Source organism: Oncorhynchus clarkii, chromosome 3, assembly GCF_045791955.1.
Source record: "Oncorhynchus clarkii lewisi isolate Uvic-CL-2024 chromosome 3, UVic_Ocla_1.0, whole genome shotgun sequence".
Lineage (NCBI taxonomy): Eukaryota > Metazoa > Chordata > Actinopteri > Salmoniformes > Salmonidae > Oncorhynchus > Oncorhynchus clarkii.
The window spans coordinates 44,043,765-44,070,809 of NC_092149.1; the positions used below are offsets into that span (position 1 = coordinate 44,043,765).

General features: G+C 42.1%; 1 protein-coding gene across 26 annotated transcripts in view; it reads right to left on the minus strand.

The window, feature by feature from the left end:
* The window catches only part of LOC139395705 (E3 ubiquitin-protein ligase MYCBP2), a 350,297-nt gene extending 326,620 nt beyond the window's left edge, over nt 1-23,677 (minus strand). For all 26 annotated transcript variants that reach the window (XM_071143146.1, XM_071143169.1, XM_071143125.1 and 23 more), the window contains exons 1-2: nt 22,973-23,677; nt 14,368-14,443 (exon numbers count right to left, since the gene is read on the minus strand). In XM_071143146.1, the coding sequence (XP_070999247.1) occupies nt 14,368-14,443; nt 22,973-23,238 (342 nt within the window). In that variant the 5' untranslated portion in view covers nt 23,239-23,677. The remainder of the gene's footprint in view (nt 1-14,367; nt 14,444-22,972) is intronic.
* Between the last annotated feature and the right edge of the window lie 3,368 nt (nt 23,678-27,045).

A 27,045-nucleotide genomic window follows, 5' to 3' on the forward strand; every position in this document is an offset into this window, starting at 1 on the left:
CACAGCAGTCATACCGCTCAGGAAGGAGACACGTTCTAACTCCTAGAGATGAACGTACTTTGGTGCGAAAAGTGCAAATCAATCACAGAACAACAGCAAAGGACCTTGTGAAGAAGCTGGAGGAAACCGTATCAAAAGTATCTATAGCCACATTAAAACGAGTCCTATATCGATATAACCTAAAAGGCCGCTCAACAAGGAAGAAGTCACTGCTCCAAAACCGCCATAAAAAAGCCAGACTACGGTTTGCAACTGCACATGGGGACAAAGATCATACTTTTTGGAGAATGTCCTCTGGTCTGATGAAACAAAAATAGAACTGCTTGGCCATAGTTACCATCATTATGTTCGGAGGAAAAAGGGGGAGGCTTGCAAGGCCAAGAACACCATCCCAACCGTGAAGCACGGGGTGGCAGCATCATGTTGTGGGGGTGCTTTGCTGCTGAAGGGACTGGTGCACTTCACAAAATAGATGGCATCATGAGGTAGGACAATTATGTGGATATATTGAAGCAACATCTCAAGACATCAGTCAGGAAGTTAAAGCTTGGTCACGAATGGTCTTCCAAATGGACAATGACCCCAAGCATACTTCCAAAGTTGTGGCAAAATGGCATAAGGACAACAAAGTCAAGATATTGGAATGGCCATCACAAAGCCCTGCCCTCAATCCCATAGAAAATTTGTGGCAGTCTGGTTAGCCGTTTGATTAGATATTCAGGCAATCTTATTGCTTGGGGGTAGAAGCTGTTAAGAAGCCTTTTTGACCCAGACTGGGTGCTCCGGTATCGCTTGCCATGCGGAAGCATAGATAAGTCTATGACTAGGGTGGCTAGAGTCTGACCATTGTTCAGGGGCTTCCTCTGACACCACCTGGTATAGCGGCCCTGGATGGCAGGAAGCTTGGCCCCAGTGATGTACTGGGCCGTATGCACTACCCTCTGTAGTGCCTTGCGGTCGTAGACCGAGCAGTTTCCATACCAGACAGTGATGCAACCCGTCAGGATGCTCTCGATGTTGCAGCTGGAGAACCTTCTGAAGACTCATGCCAAATATTTTCAGTCTCTTGAGGGGGGGGGGTAGGTTTTGTCGTGCCCTCTCCACGACTGTCTTGGAGTGCTTGGACCATTCTAGTTTGTTGGTGATGTGGACACCAAGGAACTTGAAGCTCTCAACCTGCTCCACTACAGCCCCGTCGATGAGAATGGGGGCCATCTCAACCCTCCTTTTCCTGTAGTCTACAATCATCTCATTTGTCTTGATCACTTTCAGGGAGAGGCTGTTGTCCTGGCACCACACGGCCAGTTCTCTGACCTCCCTGTATGATGTCTCGTCGTTGTTGATGATCAGGCCTACCACTATTGTGTCATGGGCAAACGTACAGTGTTGGAGTCATGCCTGGCCATGCAGTCATGAGTGAACAGGGAGTACAGGAGTGGACTGAGCACGCACCTGAGGGGACCCATTGTTGAGGATCAGGAAGTCTAGGATCCAGTTGCAGAGGGAGGTGTTTAGTCCCAGTGTCTTTAGCTTAGGGATGAGCTTTGAGGACACTAAAGCATTCACTTTTGGATGAATAGCGTGCCCAGAGTGAACTGCCTCCTAATCAGTCCCAGATGCTAATATATGCATATTATTATTAGTATTGGATAGAAAACACTCTGAAGTTTCTAAAACTGTTTGAATGATGTCTGTGAGTATAACAGAACTCATATGGCAGGCAAAAACCAGAGAAAAAATCCAAACAGGAAGTGGGAAATCTGAGGTTTGTAGTTTTTGAACTCACCCCTATCGAATACACAGTGGGATATGGGTTATTTTGCACTTCCTAAGGCTTCCACTAGCATGATCACACAGTCGTCCGGAACAGCTGGTGCTCTCATGCATGTTTCAGTGTTGCTTGCCTCGAAACGAGCATAGAAGTCATTTAGCTTGTCTGGTAGGCTCACGCCACTGGGCAGCTCTCGGCTGTGCTTCCCTTTGTAGTCTGTAATAGTTTGCAAGCCCTGCCACAACCGACGAGCACCGGAGCCTGTGTAGAACGAGTCGATCTTAGTCCTATATCGACGCTTTGCCTATTTGATGGTTCGTCTGAGGGCATAGCGGGATTTCTTATAAGCTTCCGGGTTAGAGTCCCGCTCCTTGAAAGCAATAGCTCTACCCTTTAGCTCAGTGCGGTTGTTGCCTGTAATCCATGGATTTTGTTTGGGGTATGTACGTACAGTCACGACGTCCTCGATGCACTTATTGATGAAGCCAGTGACTGATGTGGTGACTGCCAGTACAGTGTATAACCCACCAGCTGCATGTTATTCATGTCGTCGTTCAGCCAGGACCCGGTGAAACATAAGATATTACGTTTTTTAAATTCTTCGTACAATGCAAGGTGAGTAATCGCTGTTCTGATATCCAGAAGCTCTTTTAATTCATAAGAGTGAAAAAAAATAAAATAGCAAGGTTAGTTAAGAGCCAATAAAGCGGCAACCATCCCCTCCGGCACCAACACAGCTATATAGGGAACATATATATTCCTATGTAGGAAATTGGGTCCAATTTGGGACAGATTAAATCTGCTTTTTCCTGCTGCATATCAAAATCGGAGACAGAAAATGACCCCAAAGTATCGAAGATGGTTATAACATGGAATGCAGTTTGGCTGGCTGAGGTGATGGGCAAGCCTAAGGAATAGCATGTAATGTATGCAAATTAGTCTACCATCCAAATCAATGGCTAACAATTGCTGCTACATTGCCTTTACAGCAGCAGAGACAATGCAGCGAAGTGCAATACAGCATGTCCTGTGTTCTGAATCAATTGAACAGTCAACTTAGTCCATCATGTAGGCTAGTAGAATATGCGGATGTCAATGTGAAAAATCAAGTACGCATCAGGCCTGAAGTCCCAAAGATGAATTATATCACACCTGAATGAGTCATATTGATTGATGATGATTGAAATTCTAAGGGACCAGAGCTGCTGGGTTGTGTTTATTAGCCACCAAAAAACAGACAAACATTATTGGTTTTCCAATAAACCTATTTTTTGTTTTCTGTTGCTAAAGTTGTAAAATGTTGAAGGACAAAATTAACATGACCCTTTTACTGACAGCAGCTGGGGACAGGACTCAGGAGTTGTACCCTTAAATGTTAGGCCTAGTAGATAGGCTATTGAACTGACCAGATTACATTTAGGGGCCAGAGCAAATCAGCATTATTTACTGGCATATCTAAGGTAGTGTCCCAAATGGCAACCTATTCCCTATACCAGGACTCTCCAATAATGTTCCTAGAGAAGTACCCTCCTGTAGGTTTTCCCTCCAACCTCAGATCTAATCGGATTCAGTTTATCAACTAGCCAGTCCCTCCAGGATTCCGTGATCACATAATTCAATACAAAATCAACCAATCAGTGCATACATATTATGCAAGAGCTCGCAATGTTGACCAATCCCCGCAACTTATAGAGCATGAAAGGGTCCAATCAAAAGTGGGTGCGTAATTTTGACCAATTACTGCACTGTTACCATGGAAAATGGTCCTATCCAACCACACGTCAACAGTTTTTTCCCCCTGGCCTGTCAGCGTATTCACGTGTGAAGATGGGTGATTGTTGATGGCTGACAGGCAGTACAATGAACAGAAATCAATCTAATTTCCCAACAAAAATAAGGTGCAAAACAATTTCCAAATGTTTTTGGAAACAAGAGAAAGTCGACAATAAAACAGTAACTTCGAATCAGCAAAGCATTTGAGAATGTCAAAACAGTTCCCACAGCAGCGGCAGATCACCATGACTGAAGTTGTTGCAGAGAAGACTGTGGCAAGAGCTGAAAGAATCAAGGTTTATTTTATTTCACCTTTATTTAACAAGGTAGGCCAGTTGAGAACAATTTCTAATTTCAACTGCGACCTGGCCAAAATGAATCAAAGCAGTTCGACACATACAACACAGAGTTACACGTGGAAAAACAAACATACAGTCAAGAACACAATAGAAAAAGTCGATATATACAGTGTGTACAAATGAGGTAAGGCAATTAATAGGCCAGTGGCAAAATAATTACAATTTAGTAATTAAACACTGGAGTGATAGATGTGCAAGTAGATACTGGGGTGCAAAGAAGCAAAATAAATAACAGTATGGGGATGAGGTAGTTGGATGGGCTATGTACAGGTGCAGTGATCTGTGAGCTGCTCAGTGAGGGAGATAAGTCTCCAGCTTCAGTGATTTTTGCAGTTTGTTCCAGCCATTGGCAGCAGAGAACTGGAAGGAAAGGCATCCAAAGGAGGAATTGGCTTTGGGGGTGACCAGTGAAAGATACCTGCTGGAGCGCAAGCTACAGGTGGGTGCTGCTATGGTGACCAGTGAGCTGAGATAAGGCGTGGCTTTACCTAGCAAAGACTTACAGATGACCTGGAGCCAATGGGTTTGGCGACAAATATGAAGCAAGGACCAGCCAACGAGAGCATACAGGTCGCAGTGGTGGGTAGTATATGGGGCTTTGGTGACAAAACTGATGGCACTGTGATAAGACTGCATCCAATTTGCTGAGTAGAGTGTTGAGCTATTTTGTAAATTACATCGCCGATCGGTAGGATAGTCAGTTAGTCAATCTTCATGTTTAAGCCTAAAAATGTCAATAAGCAGATGCTACATTCATTTGGACTTAAAAATGTATTATATAGCCATTGAATCGTGAAGCATATAAATGGCTAGGGCGTTATACCTTAAACAGTATATACCGGGGTACTTTGATAAAGCCACGGGATGGGTTTTCAATCAATTTGAATATTTATAGCTACTTTTTAAATGAATACCTGCAGTCAGCTTGTGCAATACCTTAGGAGATGAAGCAAATTGCTTTCATTTCACCAGTCACATTATTTAACATACAGTAGTTCCCCAGAACTGTTGAGCCAGTCACGTGTTTGTAAATAGCAAAACCGAAGGAAGTGGGAGCTGGTGAGTCCATAGAATTCTAAATCTATTGGTGAGTCTCTGTTGTGTGGCGCACATGAGGTGATGAAGTTACACTTAAATGCAATTCACACTTAAAAATGCAATTCACTACTAAATGATAGCCATAACATATGCCATTCTGCCAGATGAGTCATCTGTACAGTTGCCATTTTTTCCCTAAGCTTCCTATTATTCATTTGCACAATTTCTATTCACTTTCGCTTGTAAAAATGTCCACTCAACGAAAATTACATACGGTAGCTACTAGCTATGCATATAACTATGAGCTGAATTTGCCTGTCTTTGCAATGAGTTTGCCTGTTTTCACCCGTTAGCATTTAGCTAACGGCTAACAGCTTCTTTGTGATCTCGATATTAGTTTGTGATCATTTTTTTAGCATTCCGGTCGAGGCCCATTGTGCCATTGTGAGAGAAGGATGGTATGACGATGTGAAAATCTGGATACGGCCCAAGCCTAATGGTGGGATGACAACTTTGTTATTGTTTGAACTTCTGATTGGAGCTTAACAGCGTCTTTTACCATTCCTGTTCTCATAAAGCTGAGAGATGGGGCTGAGGTTCTCATTTATAGACAGTGGGGTATTCCAGAAAGCAGACTTAAGTTAGCCAGCAGGAATCGCCCCCAGAGCTCTGTAAGCCAAGCCTGGCAGCTGATGAAATTGAAAAGTGTTCCCGGGTTTGAGCCCAGATTGGCATAAGGCATCCGTTTTGGGCTTATGGAGTCAAATCGTACCATGCCCATAACTAGGGCCCTGTGATTTTAGTGAAAATGTGACATAACAAATCCAGGCATGTTAAATGATAGGGCAAAACACAGGGCCCTTTTCGGACATCATAATGAATCAAGAGGTATATATTATGAATGAAATGAGTTTTGAACATCACAAATGTCTATAAAGTGTTTATTTCTGAGGGTGGAAATGACCCAACGTGTGCTCAAAGCACACATGCAGACTTTACATCGAAAAGTATAAATAAAGGGTTAGGGTTTACAAATAAGACTGCATTGTGCATAAAAACGAAGTGCAACTCAAACCATGTAAACTATGTACAAGTAGAACATATGAAATATTAAATGCAAAAATATGAGGCTGGTGGTGGCGCCACATGTCCACAAATTAAACAAAAAAACATTGGCAAAGTACAAGTGCAAACCTTAACGCTTGGTAGCGAACTGGCAAGGGAGAGGCCTAGTAGGGGAGAAGGTGGGCTGGACACCTGGTGGGGAACAATCCCTTGTGGAAGGGCTCGAACGGTAGGAGCTGGTAGAGTTAGAGGAGATGCTTGAGCTTGAGGCAACAGTGGACAGCACATATTGTTCAGCAGCAGAGTTGCCTACATTGGGGGATAACAATACACCGTATTAAAGCTAGATAAGTTACATTATGTCTGAAAACTTTTCTCCATTGTTTCAAGCTGGACAATGATTGTTCTTCCATTATGAAATCTGGATTAGGGTTGTTTGACCCTAATGCTAGACAAACATTTACATTCTAGTCATTTAGCAGACGTTAGATATTCTAGTTAAGTAAAGCTGTACAAACTAGCCAGCTAGTTAAAAGTCAAACCAAACCGTGGACATATCTTTTGTTCATATCCTATTAACCAGCTCACAAAAACTAGCTACCATGCATAAAGCTTGGTAGCTAGCTTGTAGCCATTGTTACAAGCCACATGGCCTCAGCTTGCAAGCAAAAGGGTCATGACTTTATTCTTAGTTACAATCCAGGTTAATCCCTTTGTTTAGCTGGGACAAACACCTTAACATTACAACTTAACCTGCAATTTGAGATTTAGAGTTAGCTAGCTAGATTTATTTTATTTAAACCAGTTACTGCTAAAGTTAACTAGCTAACAAAAACATCACATGGACACATCAGTTAAATACAAAGCTAGCTTGCCAAATTAACTTAGAATTTAGCTTATTTATAATAAATCTTTATTTTTTAATTAAAAATACCACTTACTGGAGTTTGGTAGAAATTGCACCACAGTCCCAGACTGGCCTGTCATTGTACTCACCAGCGTCAGAGACCGATTGTGTTTCTCAAACCCGGTCATTGGCTCCATTTCATGGTATACTCCAAAAACCTTCCAACAAAAAACATCTCAAGTGGTGCCTCAGTTCCCACGACGTCAGCTGTTGGTAGGTCGAGGCTCCCACTGGGTGCGCTAGGGTTTCCTCCATTACTTGAGACCTGTGGTACTGCGCAGCCAGGTATACAATGTTGTGGGTCTACCTGAGTGATACTGCCAGATGCATATTCCTGTCTCAAAGATTAAGCCTTAGTACAAACAGTTAGTACAATGAAAGTGTGAATGACTCATATTAGCTATGGTCCAACATTACTTGGATGACTGCAGCAATTATAGCACTAATACCTGCCAACAGGAGCTTCCCTTTGGGCATGCATGCATTTATTCAGACCAAAAAGCCATCCGGGGTTCTCTGACATTTTTGATGACTATAACCTCGACCAGTGGCGAGCCATTCGTGGCGCTGACATCTAATTTGAATGTCAACTTTTGACGGCTCTTTCTGTGCATACCACAGTGACCAGGGGAATTGGGGTTAGATTCCGGGGAGGGAGTCTAAGAAAAACTGCTACCACATCCAAGGAGGGCACCAGCCACGCAAATTACCCACTCCCCACTCAAGGTGGTAGTGATGAAAAGTAACAATACAGGACATGGGGCCGTGTAATTGGAATGAGTCCATTTTAAAATCCTTAAAATGAGGATACATTAGAAGTTTATAAGTTGCATTTTAAAGGGGTCAGAAACTGAGTGTCGTTTTACTGCCTGTTGTGTATTGTCCAATAGGTTGACGCCAATAAATGTAAGGAGAAAAGGGGGTTGTCTAATTGTTAGGCAGGTAACAAACAAACTAAATATATATATTTTTTCCATTTTTTTATCTAGGTTGTCAAATAACAATCTTACTCAAAATGAAAATGGGGAAACATTAATAGAAATTGACCAAGAACCCACATAGATCTAGAGGTCTAGAGATGGGAGAACCTTCCAGAAGGGCAACCTTCTCTGCAGCACTCCACCCATCAGGCATTTATGGTAGAGTGGCCAGACGGAAGTCACTCCTCAGTAAAAGGAACATGACATCCCGCTTAGAGTTTGCCAAAAAAAAGCACCTAAAGACTCTCAGACCATGAAACAAGATTTTCTGGTCTGATGAACCCAAGAAGAATAACTGGAGGAAATCCGGCACCATCCCTTCGACGAAGCATGCGGGTGGCAGCATCATGCTGTGAGGATTTCTTTCAGCGACAGGGACTGGGAGAGTAGTCGGGATCAAGGGAAAGATGAACGGAGCAAAGTAGAGAGAGATCCTTGAAGAAAACCTGCTCCATAGGGCTCAGGACCTCAGACTGGGGCAAAGGTTCACATTCCAGGACAACGACCCTTAGCACACAGCCAAGACAACGCAGGAGTGGCTTCAGGACAAGTCTCTGAATGTCCTTGAGTGGCCCAGCCAGAGACGATTGTGGACTACAGGAAAAGGAAGGCCAAACAGGCCCCCAATAACATCAACAGGGCTGTAGTGGATCGGGTCGAGAGCGGCAAGTTCCTTGGTGTCCACATCGCCAACAAACTATCATTGTCCAAACGCACCAAGACAGTCATGAAGAGGGCACGACAAAACCTTTTCCCTCTCAGATGACTGAAAAGATTAGGCATGGGTCCCCAGACCCTCAAAGTTCTACATCTGAACCAACGAGAGCATCCTGGCCAGTTGCATCACCACCTGGTATGGCAACTGCTCTGCATCCGACCGTAAGGCGCTACAGAGGGTAGTGCGTATGGCCCAATACATCACTGGGGCCAAGCTATCTGCCATCCAGGACCTATATACTGTGTCAGAGGATAGCCCTAAAATATTGTCAAAGACTCCAGTCACCCAAGTCATAGACTGTTGTCCCTGCTTCCACACAGCAAGAAGTACCGGAGAGCCAATTCTAACTCCAAACGGCTCCTACCCCCAAGACTGCTGAACAAAATAATCAAAATGGCCACCCGGACTACTTACACTTACTTGTTAGAATAAGGCTGTACTGTAACACGTGGAAGTCATCAAGGGGGCTGAATAGTTTCCAAAAGCACTCTATGCATAGCATGCACGTTACAAAATACCTATACTCACAGGACTAGTATTACTAAAGAATGTTGGGTATGTAATCACTCCAGAATGTCCGTTATTCTTGAAGACAAATCGGACGGGATTTTATTTTTTAATCAGACTGCCCCCTGTAATTCTTAATTTTTTCTAATAAATGTACAGTTAAAGGAAGCCTGGAGGTTTTTATTCTCTGAATATTTGATTCGAGGAAGTGTGGTCAAAATCATTAGGATATTTTGGCGATCCGAAGTACGTCCTAAATAACCTCCACATTTTGTTTCGTTACAGCCTTGTTCTAAAATGTATTACATTCTATTCATCAATCCACAAACACCCCACAAAGACAAAGCTAAAACTTGCAAAAATGAACTGATATATTACTTTTACATAAGTATTCAGACCCTTTACTCAGTACCTTGTTGAAGCACCTTTGACACCAATTACAGCCTTGAGTATTCTTGGGTATAACGCTACAAGCTTTGGCGCACCTGAGCACTATGGAGCAGGTTTTCATCAAGGATCTATGAACTTTTCTCCGTTCATCTTTCTCTCAATCCTGACTAGTCTCCCGGTCCGTGCCACTGAAAGAAATCCCCACAACATGATGCTGCCACCTGCATGCTTCACAGTAGGGATGGTGTCAGGTTTCCTCCAGATGTGACACTTGGCATTCAGGCCAAAGTGTTCAATCTTGGTTTCATCAAAGAATCTTGTTTCTCATGGTCAGAGTCCTTTAGGTGCTTTTTGGCAAATTCCAAGCGGGCTGTCATGTTCCTTTTACTGAGGAGTGGCTTCCGTCTGGCCACTCTACCATAAAGGCCTGATTGGTGGAGTGCTGCAGAGATGGTTGTCCTTCTGGAAGGTTCTCCACTCTCCACGGAGGAACTCTGGAGCTCTTTCAGAGTGACCATCGGTTTCTTGGTCACCTCCCTGACCAAGGCCCTTCTCCCCCGATTTCTCAGTTTGACAGGGCGTCCAGCTCTAGGAAGAGTCTGTGTGGTTCCAACCTTCTTCAATTTAAGAATGATGGAGGCCGCTGTGTTCTTGGGGACCATCAATGCAGCAAAAATGTTTTGGTACATTTCCCCAGATCTGTGCCTTGACACAATCCTGTCTCGGAGCTCTACGGACAATTCCTTCGACATCATGGTTTGGTTTTTGCTCTTACATGCAATGTCAACTGTGAGACCTTATTTAGACAGGTATGCCTTTCCAAATCATGTCCAATCAATTGATTTACCACAGGTTGACTCCAAGTTTTTAGAAACATCAAAGATGATCAATGCAAACAGGATGCACCTGCGCTCAATTTCAAGTCTTGTCGCAAAAGGTCTGAAGATGTAAATAAGGCGTTTATCAATCTCAAAAGTATTTTTGTTTTGTCATTATGTGGTATTGTGTATTATAGATAGTGAATAAAAAAGATGTAATCGATTTCAGAATAAGGCTGTAACGTAACAAAATGTGGAAAGAGTCAAGGGCTTTGAAAACTTTCCGAATGCACTGTACGTGTCACGTAAAGAAAGCAAGGTTTGAGGAAATAGGGAATGTTTTTCCTAAACAAAATGGAGTATTTCAGTAAGAGAACTGTTCAGTCAAATGGCTGTAATTATGTTTCAGCATCACAGACACCGCGATAAATACTGATGATCTGTGGTGGTCAACGCAGCTGGGAGGAGAGAGACAATGGGTACTAGTCACACAGCGCAGCAAGTCTGAGTCCGGGCCAGGCAGAATCAAACAAATTACTGGTCAGATTCCTTCTAGTCATTTGTGTGTCTTAATTATTTTATGAAACTGTGTGCTTAAAAGAGCCTCCCGGGTGGCGCAGTGGTTAAGGGCGCTGTACTGCAGCGCTAGCTGTGCCATCAGAGACTCTGGGTTCGCGCCCAGGCTCTGTTGTAACCGGCCGCGACCGGGAGGTCCGTGGGGCGACGCACAATTGGCCTAGCGTCGTCCGGGTTAGGGAGGGCTCGGCCGGTAGGGATGTCCTTGTCTCATCGCGCACCAGCGACTCCTGTGTGGGGCCGGGCGCAGTGCGCGCTAACCAAGGTTGCCAGGTGCACAGTGTTTCCTCCGACACATTGGTGCGGCTGGCTTCCGGGTTGGATGCGCGCTGTGTTAAGAAGCAGTGCGGCTTGGTTGGGTTATGTATCGGAGGAGGACGCATGACCTTCAACCTTCGTCTCTCCCGAGCCCGTATGGGAGTTGTAGCGATGAGACAAAATAGTTACTAAAACAATTGGATACCACAAAATTGGGGAGGAAAAGGGGTCAAATTCAACAAAACCACACAAAAAAAAAAATGTGTGCTTAAAGCATCAAACAAGCTCAGTGAATATTGTTGATTTAATTATAATGTCTGTATGGAAAAATACACGTTTAAACATTTTAAACCAATCGATTGATTGAAAGAAGATTGGTCGACCAAGATATTTATAAAAAATAAATAAAAAATAAAAACAAATAGAAATCGAGAGGGGGGGCCCTACATTTTTTTGTATTTTTGTATTTAGAGCATTTAAATTAAATGTAGACCAATTATGATTTTTCAACGCCAATACCGATTGGACAACCAAAAAATATTGATAACGATTAAAAATATAAATATATATATATAAAATAATGACAATTACAACAATACTGACTGAACACTTATTTTAACTTAATATAATACATCAATAAAATACATTTAGTCTCAAGTAAATAATGAAACGTTCAATTTGGTTTAAATAATGCCAAAACAGTGTTGGAGAAGAAAGTAAAAGTGCAATATGTGCTATGTAAGAAAGCGTTTAAGTTCCTTGCTCAGAACATGAGAACATATGAAAGCTTGTGGTTCCTCTAACATGAGTCTTCAATATTCCCAGTTAAGAAGTTGTAGGTTGTAGTTTTGTATAGGAATTATAGGACTATACCATTTGTATTTCATATACCTTTGACCGTTACCCATGCAGAGCAAGGGAAACAACCACCCCAAGGCTCAGAGCGAGTGAAGTTTGACACGCTTAGCGCGCGCTAACTAACCAGCCATTTCACTTCGGTCACACCAGCCTCATCTCGGGAGTTGATATGTTTGAAGTCATAAACAGCGCAATGCTTGCCGCACAACGAAGAGCTTCTGGCAAAACGCACGAAAGTGCTGTTTGAATGAATGTTTACGCGCCTGCTTCTGCATACCACCGCTCAGTCAGATACTTGTATGATTGTATGCTCAGTCAGATTATATGCAACACAGGACACGCTAGATAATATCTAGTAATATCATCAATCATGTGTAGTTAACAATCAATCATAATCACTAGTTTTTTATAAGATAAGTTTAATGCTAGATTGCAACTTCCCTTGGCTTACTGCATTTGCGCAACAGGCAGTCTCCTTGTGGAGTGCAACGAGAGAGAGGCAGGTCGTTATTGCGTTGGACTAGTTAACTAAGGTTGCAAATATGGATCCCCCGAGCTGACAAGGTGAAAATCTGTCTTTCTGCCCCTGAACGAGGCAGTTAACCCACCGTTCCTAGGCCATCATTGAAAATAAGAATGTGTTCTTAACTGACTTGCCTAGTTAAATAAAACAATTAAAATAATACGACTGTACTGCAGTTAATACAACAAAAACAAAACAAAAAAATGTGCAAATCGGCACCAAAAAAAATACTGATTTCCGATTGTTATGAAAACTTGAAATAGGCCCTAATTAAATCGGCTATTCCGATTAAATCAGTCGACCTCTAGTTGAGATGTTTTAGGTGGTTTTGAACATGATAATATTTCCACACACAAAAAAGCAGTCTGAATAGCAAAAGCATTAAACTGCTTCAGGATGAAACTACTACAATAGCATTCCTCCCTTTTCCCCTCCTCCTGCCATGCCAGACTCCACCCATGTGTGTGTTTGTAAGCAGAGAAGCAGGCAAATGAGGAAGAGGCCCTTGAAAAAAAAAAAGTAGGCTCAGCGATATAACAGGTGCAGAAAGTAAACAGCAGAGTGGGTCAATTTACACAACTAAGAGTTCTGAATCAAGTGGATCAACCTTGCCACAGTTCCGTTGTCGTATCTACCACGTAACTGCGTGAAGCGAACTTGCGCACATAAGTGTCTGGCTGTGAGAACTAAACCTTCTGTCTCACTCGTCGCAATATCGTGGTGCTGCTCGTGCAAAGTCACTTCGCTGAGTATATCTTTAAATACCATGCTGTGACAGAGGGGGAGGCGTGTTCTAAAGCACAAACTGGCCCGAGCCGTATCAGAAGGGGAAACGGGCGTGAAATAGGACCAGTCCCACACTAGATCAGAGAGGGGAGCCAGAGAGAAAGGAACCAGCCCCACCTGTATGAGAGAGGCATGAGTGAAAATCGGACCAGCCGCACCCACCGTCTGATGTTTGGCTTGTGCCTGTCTGCATCGCTCTGCCCTCTGCCTGCTTGTGGCTCAACACTCACAGGGGAAATGTTTTAACTGCTAAAGAAAGAAAGTCCTCAACAGCCAGGCATTACCAGGGTCCCACCACAGTGCAGATGACACTTGCAATGTGAAAGAAAAGATAAATATATCCAATAGGCTTCGACATCAGCTCTGGGGGTTTGTTTAGGTTTGGGAGACTATACGGGTAGGGCCTACTACACCATTTTATTCCTAGCCCTGCACAGAGAAACACAAAGGAAAGAGTTCTAGCACAGGTGAGGAGATGGAGGGCAGGCTGGCAACGGTGTCCGTGGAAATGTGGAACACATAGGTTGCTCAGCAACAGCTCCATCACACCCAAGCCAGACCCACTCCCATTACTACTTCAACCTCCTTCTCCAGCTACTCTTCCAGGTGAGAGAGCTGGAGCCCTGGCAGTTGGTCAAGCCGACTAAGTAAAACGGTGTTCCTGGCAACCAACTTAAATATTAATGAGGGAGAAACTAATGCATTAATGTTGTTATAATCAAAATCAGCAGAGTTCATTTGATCAACGGCAAAACCAGCTAAGCAAGCCTGTGCTCATACATGTGTATAGCCTAGGAGGTGTAGTTATGTATACGAGTTGTACCATGAAAATAAAATGCTTTGATAAAGGTGAAGCATTACAAGAAAATATCATTTTATTCTCAGCTTGAGATTCTCAATAGGCAACTCCAACTTTCTTTGACTAAAAATAACTAAAAAGCAACAAATTTGCAATGAAAACAATGTTTTATTCTGAAAAAAAGTGAGTAACTCACAAGGAAAGAAATGTCCCTCTTGTACCAATAAAATATATATCTTACCTTGGTTCTTGTTTTGACTTTTGACTTGACCTTTTGGCGCCGTTTCAGCTTCTTCTTGCTCAAAGTTTTCTTTCCCCTGAAACACATTGTGAAATAAAATAGAAATTCAGTAAGAGTTGGGCATATAGCCCATCACAGAAATGTCTAATCAATATGGTAACACATGCAAAAAAATACATGTAAAAAAAATTGATGCTAACAGCCGGATTACCGACAGGCTACATGCCCTGGGGCCACGACCTCCAAACAAAAACATGCATGTATATATACATACATACATACATACATACATACATCACACATATATATACATTCATACACAGCTAAAAAAGAAATGTCCTCCCTGTCAAGTGCATTTATTTTCAGCAAATTCCACGTGTAAACATTTGTATGAACATAAGATTCAACAACTAAGACAAACTGAACAAGTTCCACAAACATGTGACTAACAGAAATGGAATAATGTGTCCCTGAACAAAGGGTGGGGTCAAAATCAAAAGTAACAGTCAATATCTGTTGTGGCCACCAGCTGCATTAAGTACTGCAGTGCATCTCCTCCTCATGGAGAGCACCAGATTTGTTAGTTCTTGCTGTGGGATGTTACCCCACTCTTCCACCAAGGCACATGCAAGTTCCCAGACATTTCTGGGGGGAGGGGTGGCCCTAGCCCTCTGATCCAACAGATTCCAGACGTGCTCAATGGGATTGAGATCCGGGCTCTTCGCTGGCCACGGTAGAACACTGACATCCCTGTCTTGCAGGAAGTCACGCACAGAACGAGCAGTATGGCTGGTGGCATTGTCATGCTGGAGGGTCATGTCATGATTAAAGGTCGACCGATTATGATTTTTCAACGCCGATACCGATTGGAGGACCAAAAAAAGACGATAATGAGTCAAATCGGCCGATTTTTATATATACACATTTGTAATAAATGACAATTACAACAATACTGAATGAACACTTATTTTAACTTAATATAATACAGAAATAAAATAAATGTAGTCTCAAAAAAATAATGAAACATGTTCAATTTGGTTTAAATAATGCAAAAACAGTGTTGGAGAAGTAAAAGTGCAATATGTGCCATGTAACGTTTAAGTTCCTTGCTCAGAACATATAAAAGTTGGTGCTTCCTTTAAACATGAGTCTTCAATATTCCCAGTTAAGAAGTTTTAGATTGTAGGACTATTTCTCTCTATACCATTTCTATTTCATATACACCTTTGACTATTGGATGTTCTTATAGGCACTATAGTATTGCCAGCCTAATCTCGGGAGTTAATAGGCTTGAAGTCATAAACAGCGCAATGCTTGAAGCACAGCGAAGAGCTACTGGCAAACACAGGAAAGTGCTGTTTGAATGAATGCTTACGAGCCTGCTGCTGCCTACCGCCGCTCAGTCAGACTATTATAATTAAGTCTATGATTTGATAGAGCAAACATACAGAAATATGACCCTCAGGTCATTATTATTTCAGTGAAATATGGAACTGTTCCGTATCTTATCGAACGGGTGGCATCCACAAGTCTAAATATTGCTGTTACATTGCCCAACCTTCAATGTTATGTCATAATTATGTACAATTCTGGCAAATTAATTACGGTCTTTGTTAGGAAAAAATGGTCTTCACAGTTCGCAACAAGCCAGGCAGCCCAAACTGCTGCATATACCCTGACTCTGCTTGCACAGAACGCAAGAGAAGTGACACAATTTCCCTAGTTATAAGATATTCATGTTAGCAGGCAATATTAACTAAAAATGCAGGTTTAAAAAAAACATACGTGTATTGATTTTAAGAAAGGCATTGATGTTTATGGTTAGGTACACATTGGTGCAACGACAGTGCTTTTTTCACGAATGCACTTGTTAAATAGTCTCCCGTTTGGCGAAGTAGGCTGTGATTCAATGATAAATTAACAGGCAACGCATTGATTATATGCAACACAGGACAAGCTAGATGAACTAATAATATCATCAACCATGTGTAGGTAACATTCACTAGTTAAGATTGATTGTTTTTTTTATAAGATAAGTTGCTAGCTAGCATTAAACTTATCTTGGCTCCTTGCTGCACTCGCGTAACAGGTGGTCAGCGTGCCACGCAGTCTCCTCATGGACTGCAATGTAATCGGCCATAATAGGCGTCCAAAAATGCAGATTGTTGTGAAAACTTGAAATCGGCCATGCAGATTAATCGGTCGACCTCTAGTCGGGATGAGCCTGCAGGAAGGGTACCACGAGGGAGGAGGATGTCTTCCCTGTAACGCACAATGTTGAGATTGCCTGCAATGACAACAAGCTCAGTCCGATGATGCCACCCCAAACCATGACGGACCCTCCACATCGATCCCGCTCCAGAGTAAATGCCTCAGTGTAACACTCATTCCTTCGACGACAAATGCGAATCTGACCATCACCCCTGGTGAGACAAAACCGTGACTCAGTGAAGAGCACTTTTTGCCAGTCCTGTCTGTTCCAACGACGGTGAGTTTGTGCCCATAGGCGACGTTGTTGCCGGTGATGTCTGGTGAGGACCTGCCTTACAACAGGACTACAAACACTCAGTCTCTCTCAGCCAAAAGCGGGCAGTCTGAGCACTGATGTGCACTGATGTGCTTTCCTGGTGTAACTCGGGCAATTGTTGTTGCCATTCTGTACCTGTCCCGCAGGTGTGATGTTCGGATGTACAGATCCTGTGCAGGTGTTGTTACACGTGGTCTGCTACTGCGAGGACGATCAGCTGTCAGTCCTGTGTAGGCGTCACCCAAATTGTGCGCCGCCCCATGGGTCTCCCGGTCGCAGCCGACTGCGACAGAACCTGGACTCGAATCAGGATCTCGTGGCACAGCTACCACTGCGCCCTTAGACCACTCGGGAGACCCTGTCAAACTTAACTATCGTTAGTTAAGGCAAGAAATACAGATACCAGACACAGCATCGTCAGAAAGTATTCAAACCCCTTACATTGACATTTTGTTGTGTTACAGCCTGAATTTAAAATTGATTAAATTGAGATAATGTCAAAGTGGAATTGTCATATTGTTTTACAACTTATTTAAAAAATTAAAAGCTGAAATGTCTTGAGTCTATCCCTTTGTTATGGCAAGTGTAAATAAGTTCAGGAGTAGAAATGTTTAGCAAGTTACATACTGAAAAAAATATATACACATTTCAACATAAAGTGTAGATCCCATGTTTCATGAGCTGAAATAAAAAAAATCCCAGAAATGTTCCATCAGCAAAACAAAACATCTCAAATGTTGTACACAAACTTGTTTACCTCCCTGTAAGTGAGCAATTCTCCTTTGCCAAGATAATCCATCCACCTGACAGGTTTGGCATATCAAGAAGCTGATTAAATGGCATGATCATTACACAGGTTCACCTTGTGCTGGGAACAAAAGGCCAATAAAAATGTGCGGTTTCATAATGCCACAGATGTCTGTGTTTTAAGGAAGCGTGCAACTGGCAGGCTGACTGCAGGAATGTCCACCAGAGCTGTTGCCAGAGAATTGAATGTTGATTTCTCTACCGTAACATCAGGTTTGAAAATTTGGTAGTACGTCCAACCGGCCTCACAACAGCAGACCATGTGTAACCACACCAGCCCAGGATCGCCACATCCGGCCTCTTCACCTGCAGTATCGTGAGACCAGCCACCCGGACAGATGATGAAACTGAGAAGTATTTGTCTAATAAAGCCCTCGTGGGGAAAAAACTCATTCTGATTGGTTGGGGCTGGCTCTCTAGTGGGCCCACCTATGTGTGCGCCCCTGCCCAGTCATGTGAAATCCATAGGTAAGGGCCTAATGAATGGATTTCAATTCACTGATTTCCTTACATAAACTAACTCAGTAAAATTGTTTAATGGGTTTATACTTCTGTTCAGTATAAATAGGTTGCATGGACCCTGTATGCAATAGGTGTTTAACATGATTTTCAAACAACTACCTCATCTCTGTACGACAAACACAGAGATAATTTTAAGATCCCTCAGTTAAGCAGTGAATTTCAAACACAGATACAACCACAAAGACCAGGGAGGATTTCCAATGCTTCGCAAAAGGCACCTATTGGTAGATTGGGGGGGGGGGGGGGGGGGGGGGCAGACATTGGAATATCCCTTTGAGCATGGTGAAGTTATTAATTACACTTTGTATGGTGTATCAATACACCCAGTTGTAGGGAAGCCCCCGAAGTGACTTGACTGTGTCATCTTAGGAATTCAGCATTCCCAGTGTTGATCTTGCCAAACCCCATCTTCACACCTCTGAGAAGCAGAGCTTCTGTTGTGATAACATCCTGTAGGTCTGATATCTGATTGGAGGTTAACTTTACAGTAATGCTATCAATTAACAACTCATATTTTGAATCCAAACAACTAAGATGCTTATAAAAGGGTATTAGATTTGCTGTTCTTTCACCTATGTTCCTGACTTGCTGTGGTGAGATACCTACACTTTATTTTTCTTTCTCCCTCTCCCAAGAGCTATGGGCCATGGCACAATCCATGGTTTCTTTGTCCCGCTCTGATCATGCCTTGTAATACTTGTCTTTGCTTTGCAATTTAAGCTTAATACATTGTACAAAGTAATTAAAAACACTTGTAATTAGAATTCCAATCTCATGACCGTTCCTTGATTGCACATGGTTTATCAAGTCTCTTGCATATTGCTATTTATCTTATGGAGTAAATAATCATGTTAAAAGGCTAATTGCATAGTCTTAATCCAAGTTGCATGTGGAATTAATTCAAATACATACAGAGCATTCAGATTGTATTCAGACCCCTTGACTTTTTCCAGTTGCGTTAAAGCCTTATTCTAAAATTGATAAAATAATTTTCTTCCATCAATCTACACACAATACTCCATAATAACAAAGCAAAAACAGGGTTAGACATTTTTGCAAATGTATAAAAAAAATCTTTAAATATCTCATTTACATAATTATTCAGACCTTTAATTCAGTACTTTGTTGAAGCACCTTTGACAGCGATTACAGAGTTGAGACTTCATGGGCATGACGCTACAAGCTTGGCACACCTATATTTAGGGAGTTTCTCCCATTCTTCTCTGCAGATTCTCTCAAGCTCTGTCAGGTTGGATGGGGAGCGTTGCAGCACAGCTATTTTCAGGTCTCTTCAGAGATGTTCGATAGGGTTCAAGTACATTGAGACTTAGCCAAGACAACGCAAGACTGGCTTCGGGACGTGCGCTTAGGGTTGTAGTCCTGTTGGAAGGTGAACCTTCGCCCAGCCTGAAAACCTGCGCCAGTGCGCTCAGGACTTAATTAAGGATCTCTGTACTTTGCTACGTTTTTCTTTGCATCAATCATGATTAGCCTCCCAGTCCCACTTCACCGTAGGGATAGTGCCAGGTTTCCTCCAGACCTGACACTTGGTATTCAGGCCAGAGAGAATCTCATTTCTCATGGTGTGAGAGTCCTTAACTTCTTATGGCTGGGGGGCAGTATTGAGTAGCTTGGATGAATAAGGTGCCCAGAGTAAACTGCCTGCTACTCAGGCCAAGAAACTAAGATATGCATATTATTAGTAGATTTGGATCGGTCCTTTTTGAAAAGCTCTCAGCTGTTATTCTCTCCTCCTTCACAGTAGAAGCATCAAACAAGGCTCTAAAGACTGTTGACATCTAGAGGAAGCCTTAGGAAGTAAATTGGACCAAATTTCCACTATCTTGGATAGGCAAAGTGTTGAAAAACTAAAAACCTCAGATTTCCCACTTCCTGGTTGGATTTTTTCTCAGGATTTAGCCTGCCATATGAGTTCTGTTATACTCACAGACATCATTCAAACACTGAAGTTTCTAAAACTGTTTGAATATACCATAATATAATATTGCCTGCTAACCTTTCTTTTAGCTAAATATACAGGTTTAAAAATATATACTTCTGTGTATTGATTTTAAGAAAGGCATTGATGTTTATGGTTAGGTATACGGAGCAACAGTCCTTTTTCGCGAATGCGCACCGCATCAATTAAATGCAACGCAGGACACGCTAGATAAACTAGTAATATCAACCATGTGTAGTTAACTAGTGGTTATGATTGATTGATTGTTTTTTATAAGACAAGTTTAATGCTAGATAGCAACATACCTTGGCTTCTTACTGCACTCGCGTAACAGGCAGGCTCCTCGTGAAGCAGGTGGTTAGAGCGTTGAACTAGTTAACCGTAAGGTTGCAAGATTGAATCCCTGAGCTGACATGGTAAAAATTGTTGTTCTGCCTCTGAACAAGGCAGTTGACACACCGTTCCTAGGCCGTCATTGAAAATAAGAATGTGTTCTTAACCTACTTGCCTCTTTAAATAAAGTTGTAAAAAAATAAATAATAATTCAAATCGGCATCCAAAAATAAAAATGTTCGATTATGAGAACTTCGGCCATTCCGATTAATCGATCGACCTCTAGTCTGAATACCTTCCGAATACACTGTATAATCCCAGTTAAGGCCACCATTTTATCTCTGAGAAAAAAAGCGCTGGCTACGTTTGCCAGAGTCATGCCTAGATGGAACACAGTTTTTGTCAAATTGATGTCAAAAGTAGATTTTTTTTCCATTTTAGCTAACCCTTTTCCTAACCTTAACCTAATTATCCTAAACTGCTACGTTAATTCTCCTAACCAGCTGCGTAAATTCTACGAAAATGCTCCTAAACCTACTTTGGAGGTGTCAATTTTGATAGAACCATTTGCCAGGGTAGGGTTGCTACTACAGCCCTGTGAATTTGGGCCCACACACCATATAATTAGAAATTACAATAATACAATGGGCATGAACACTCTTATGATGGGATAAAGGTGAGCCATTTTGGTCAGGGAGATGGTCAACCATGGTTTGCCAATGCTGTAATACACTATTGTGTAAAATTAATTTTAAGAATTGATCTGCAATGTTTGTTAGCTAGCCAACCAGACAGTTTTAGAGGAATGATTCCATAAAAATAAATGTATTATAGAAAAGTGCTATATTCAGATTCAATTTGCCTAATTTTAGTTAGTGACAAAACAATAATCTAAACCACTTTAATATTTTTTTTAAACCAAAAACAGTATTTTCAGCTGTTTAAAGTTGGTGTACAAAACCCAAAGTATGATGCAAAAACAAAACTTAAGCATGGGAAGCATAGAAATAATGCACATAGAATAGATCTACCACTTCTTAGACTTGCGTTCAATGAGAATGACAGATCTAAACACTCACATTGCTATGTGAATTTCATCAGTCACCCAAAAGGTTACATATTGCAGCTTTAACTGACAATATGCCAACATTCCATTCAAACAATGCAGTCAATCCACAATAGAGGTCTTCATGGGTCTATCAGCTGTAGCTACATAGACCCGAGACCCGATACACAATCCCAATCTAACTGGACCTGGCCCAGACCCCTTAGAATATTGGGTCCACACGGATCCGCGAAGCCCTCTAATACACAAACATACACTGCTGAATCTGTGGATGATAAGACTTACACAAGTTGTGATACTGTATCATATAATAGCACTCACAGCTTTCAAAGAAAACAAAAATGTTGACATTTATGGTCTGTTTACACATTTTAGAGGCTATTTATACAGAACATTTGTATTAACTGTATTTAGAATTACATGACAATATCTTTGGTTGACAATTATATTACACAATTTCTGAGATCTCACTTAACTTTATTTTCCTGCATAATTAAAACCGGGTTGCTGCCTCTACTGCCACTCAATCCAATTGAATTGGGTTTCGCCCTGACCAATATGGCTGGAAATTAAAACCAATTCTCGAACATTCAGGGTCTATGACATAGCCCCACTAGTAAATAAATAGGATCTATACCACACACATTGTTCGATCCAATCTAGCTAGCTACTTAGCTACGTGAGATGTCAAATCAAGCAGCTACTGGCATTTGTTTTTATTTACCTGCCGAATGTATAGACTAGTTAGCTAACTACACACATTCACCAACATGCATTGATCATACGTAGAGTACAGTCCTGACGTAAGCTGGCAAGCCTGTATACTGCAGTGCGTAAAAAAGAACCAAAACGCAACTAGAGTAGATAGCTAACGTTAGTTAGCTATGCTAAATAACGGGCTAGCTAATTAGGTTAGCTAGCTACTCATTACTAGTTAGTTGGCTAGTAAGTTACCGATTTAACCTAGTAACATAATTGATGGGTAACAGCATGTGAGTAAATCAGAGAATTCAAAACGAACCTACCCGTCTCCCACAATAAAAGTATTATGACTGGACACTAACGTTAACGCTGGCAGCTATCATGTGGCCAGTTAGCTGTTAAACTGTGTTGGATTGCTAGCTAGCTGTCAAAGCTAGCCACCTTGCTAGCAAACTAGGTAGAGAGGTTGGCCTGGCTAACTTAATATTAGCCGATTAAACATAACTCCATGATATAAGATGGATTTTCCATCGTAAATCGTTTAGTTTAGTAGTCTAAGTGGATGTGAGCGTGCAGTCAAACAATATTGGTTGTGTGACAAACCCTGCAGGTAGTTGGGCTAATTTGCAAGCTAGCTACAAGGCTAGCCAGCTTTGTGTCAGACATTTCTCATTTTCACCCAACCTACCTTCCTTGGTTTATCCCTTGCTCTTTGTCATTGATAGCCGTGGTATAAATCCTCCTGTATCTTTCCGCCAAAGCTCGCCCAGAGAGTAGAAGCTGGTACCGACTTCGGCAATCCGACTGGGTTCCCGGTGTTTGACACGAACCCATACCCGACCCAATGGAGGAGAAATCGTCACCAACTCCAGAAATGACCCTGATGCCTATCCTCATCGAAGGCGATGTGGATGGAAGAATCCCTCCACCGGCTGCAGCAGCAGCACACATCATCGTTTTGGAGAACAATGCATATATTACATTTAAAAAAACAATTAGATAGTTTTCAATTATATCTCAACGGTCATTTTAAAAGCCTATATTTCGCGTCATTTGTCCATCCTGTCCTGCAAAACAACAGAATTGTTACATCCCAGTGTATCTTCCAAAAACGGAAAAAAATTTAGCCCGCGCGATGCAACTGGGAAATATGCTTCTAATTTCAGAGCGTCGAATCGGTCTTTCTTTCCCGGAATTCCGAATCTCAAACCATATCGTCTTTTAATTCGGGATTAAAGCAAAAAATATCAAAGAAAATGTGTCATATCGCCTTTTGTTCTAGTTTGTTCCTTGTGTATTTCTTCACCCCGAATTGGCAGCACCGTCAGTTGAGCTGCCATTTTAGCTTCATCATCCTTCCCTGTTCGTCGTTTCGCTGTCAAGCATGCATGCTGGGATACATTTCCATGCACATAATACTGTATTTGTAATAGTAATGGTATTATTCTAGGACACTGTCACTGCATATTGGAATATAATTCTTCGTATTTACAATTCCCGATAAATAATTAACAGTGTTTTGTAAGAGAAAATAATTCCGTTTTTATAAATATGTAGCTAGTTATTATTTTGAAAACAAGGAATTTCATTCAAGGACAATGCAAAAATCAAGTTAGGCCTAAATAGTCTGCTTTTGAATCTATTCATGTTTTTGTTAAGGCTTGGCCTTAATTTTAAGGATAGTGTCAGTAACCATGGCAACCATATCAAATGGAAAATAATTGGCTACTTGACTACTTATCTAAAGGCCTGAGATACATTTAATCTCTGGGGGAGAACACTTAAAGTATGGTACTTTTCCATGAAGAAAAATTGATGGAACTCTTTACAAGTATTTTTGTGGCAGTGGAAGAAGTACCAAATGTTTTTTTACCTTTATTTAACTAGGCAAGTCAGTTAAGAACAAATTCTTATGACGGCCTAGGAACAGTGGGTTAACTGCCTGTTCAGGGGAAGAACAACAGATTTGTACCTTGTCAGCTTGGGGATTTGAACTTGCAACCTTCTGGTTGCTAGTCCAACACTCTAACCACTAGGCAGATTTGCTGCCCCATTTTACTTATGCCAAGCAGTTAAAAATTGTCACAGTTAAATTTAAATGATTTGTCTGATCATGCTGATAGACCAAAACCTTATTAGTTTGGATTGTGGGGCAGTTAGATCTCATATTTCATCACAAATAACTACACTCAGACTAGCCTAATAAACTTTTATACACTCTCCTACTATAATACCACAGTATATGCAGTACAGAAGACAAGGAGGCATTGTTGAAGTACAGCAGTGAAAGGTCCTCAGAGGAGGAAGAGGAGGGCCATCCTCCTGAGTGAAATGTCATACAAATACCTAGGAGGCTCGTAGACTTCACCCCCTTCCATAGACCTACATGGTAATTATGACCACTTCCAGAGGACATCCTCCAACCAATCCAATCTTTTTCAGTATGAACTGACATGTTGTCTATCCAATCATTGGATGAGGATGAGAGAATTAACCTGGGCTGCGGTCCAAACAATTAAAAGAAAAACCCTTGTCCACTTACATTTGCCTTATGCCCTTGGGGGAATCCCCGTCGCCATCTTGGAGGGTGCCGTTGCTAGAAGCATGTGTTTCAGACATAAGGAAGTGGATGGCTGCAAACTTTCTACTTTTAAACTCGGACAAAACAGAGATGCTTGTTCTAGGTCCCAAGAAACAAAGAGATCTTCTGTTGAATATGGCAATTAATCTTAATGGTTGTACAGTCGTCTCAAATAAAACTGTGAAGGACATCGGCGTTACTCTGGACCCTGATCTCTCTTTTGAAGAACATATCAAGACTGTTTCAAGGACAGCTTTTTTCCATCTACGTAACATTGCAAAAATCAGAAACTTTCTGTCCAAAAATGATGCAGAAAAATTTATCCATGCTTTTGTCACTTCTAGGTTAGACTACTGCAATGCTCTACTTTCCGGCTACCCGGATAAAGCACTAAATAAACTTCAGTTAGTGCTAAATACGGCTGCTAGAATCCTGACTAGAACCAAAAAAATTGGTCATATTACTCCAGTGCTAGCCTCCCTACACTGGCTTCCTGACAAGGCAAGGGCTGATTTCAAGGTTTTATTGCTAACCTACAAAGCATTACATGGGCTTGCTCCTACCTATCTCTCTGATATGGTCCTGCCGTACATACCTACACGTACGCTACGGTCACAAGACGCAGGCCTCCTAATTGTCCCTAGAATTTCTAAGCAAACAGCTGGAGGCAGGGCTTTCTCCTATAGAGCTCCATTTTTATGGAATGGTCTGCCTACCCATGTGAGAGATGCAAACTCGGTCTCAACTTTTAAGTCTTTACTGAAGACTCATCTCTTCAGTGGGTCATATGATTGAGTGTAGTCTGGCCCAGGAGTGTGAAGGTGAACGGAAAAACTCTGGAGCAACGAACCGCCCTTGCTGTCTCTGCCTGGCCGGTTCCCCTCTTTTCATTGGGATTCTCTGCCTCTAACTCTATTACGGGGCTGAGTCACTGGCTTACTAGGGCTCTTTCATACCGTCCCTAGGACGGGTGCGTCACTTGAGTGGGTTGAGTCACTGATGTGATCTTCCTGTCTGGGTTGGCGCCCCCCCTTGGGTTGTGCCATGGCGGAGATCTTTGTTGGCTATACTCGGCCTTGTCTCAGGATGGTACGTTGGTGGTTGAGGATATCCCTCTAGTGGTGTGGGGGCTGTGCTTTGGCAAAGTGGGTGGGGTTATATCCTTCCTGTTTGGCCCTGTCCGGGGGTGTCATCGGATGGGGCCACAGTGTCTCCTGACCCCTCCTGTCTCAGCCTCCAGTATTTATTCTGCAGTAGTTTATGTGTCGGGGGGCTAGGGTCAGTTTGTTATATCTGGAGTACTTCTCCTGTCCTATCCGGTGTCCTGTGTGAATTTTAATTATGCGCTCTCTAATTTTCTCTTTCTCTCTTTCTTTCTGTCTCTCGGAGGACCTGAGCCCTCGGACCATGCCTCAGGACTACCTGACATGATGACTCCTTGCTGTCCCCAGTCCACCTGGCCGTGCTACTGCTTCAGTTTCAACTGTTCTGCCTGTGATTATTATTATTTGACCATGCTGGTCATTTATGAACATTTGAACATCTTGGCCATATTCTGTTATAATCTCCACCCGGCACAGCCAGAAGAGGACTGGCCACCCCACTTAGCCTGGTTCCTCTCTAGGTTTCTTCCTAGGTTTTGGCCTTTCTAGGGAGTTTTTCCTAGCCACCGTGCTTCTACACCTGCATTGCTTGCTGTTTGGGGTTTTAGGCTGGGTTTCTGTACAGCACTTTGAGATATCAGCTGATGTACGAAGGGCTATATAAATAAATTTGATTTGATTTGAATTTGGTCCAAATGATTAGCCAAGCAAGGGAAGTTTGCAGCGTAAGCCCCTCAGCCCTCGTTTTTAGTCGGCTGACATGTTGTCCATCCAATCATAGGATGAGGTTCAGAGAATTTACCTGGGCTGCGGTCCAAACAATTAAAAGAAACACCCACTTACCCTTGCTTTATGCCCTTGGGGGAATTTTGCTACTACGTAAAAAGTAAATGTTTTGTTTGGCTATCTTTTGGAAAGAAAACATGTGTCTTCCAGCTAGGCAGACTAAATTAATTTGCTAGCTATCATACAGTAGGCATATATATATATATTTTTTTTAAATAAGTACACATGCACTCATAATTGACTGTAGCGCATATAAAGCACCCACAAGCTACCGGTGGCTGAAAACACAAT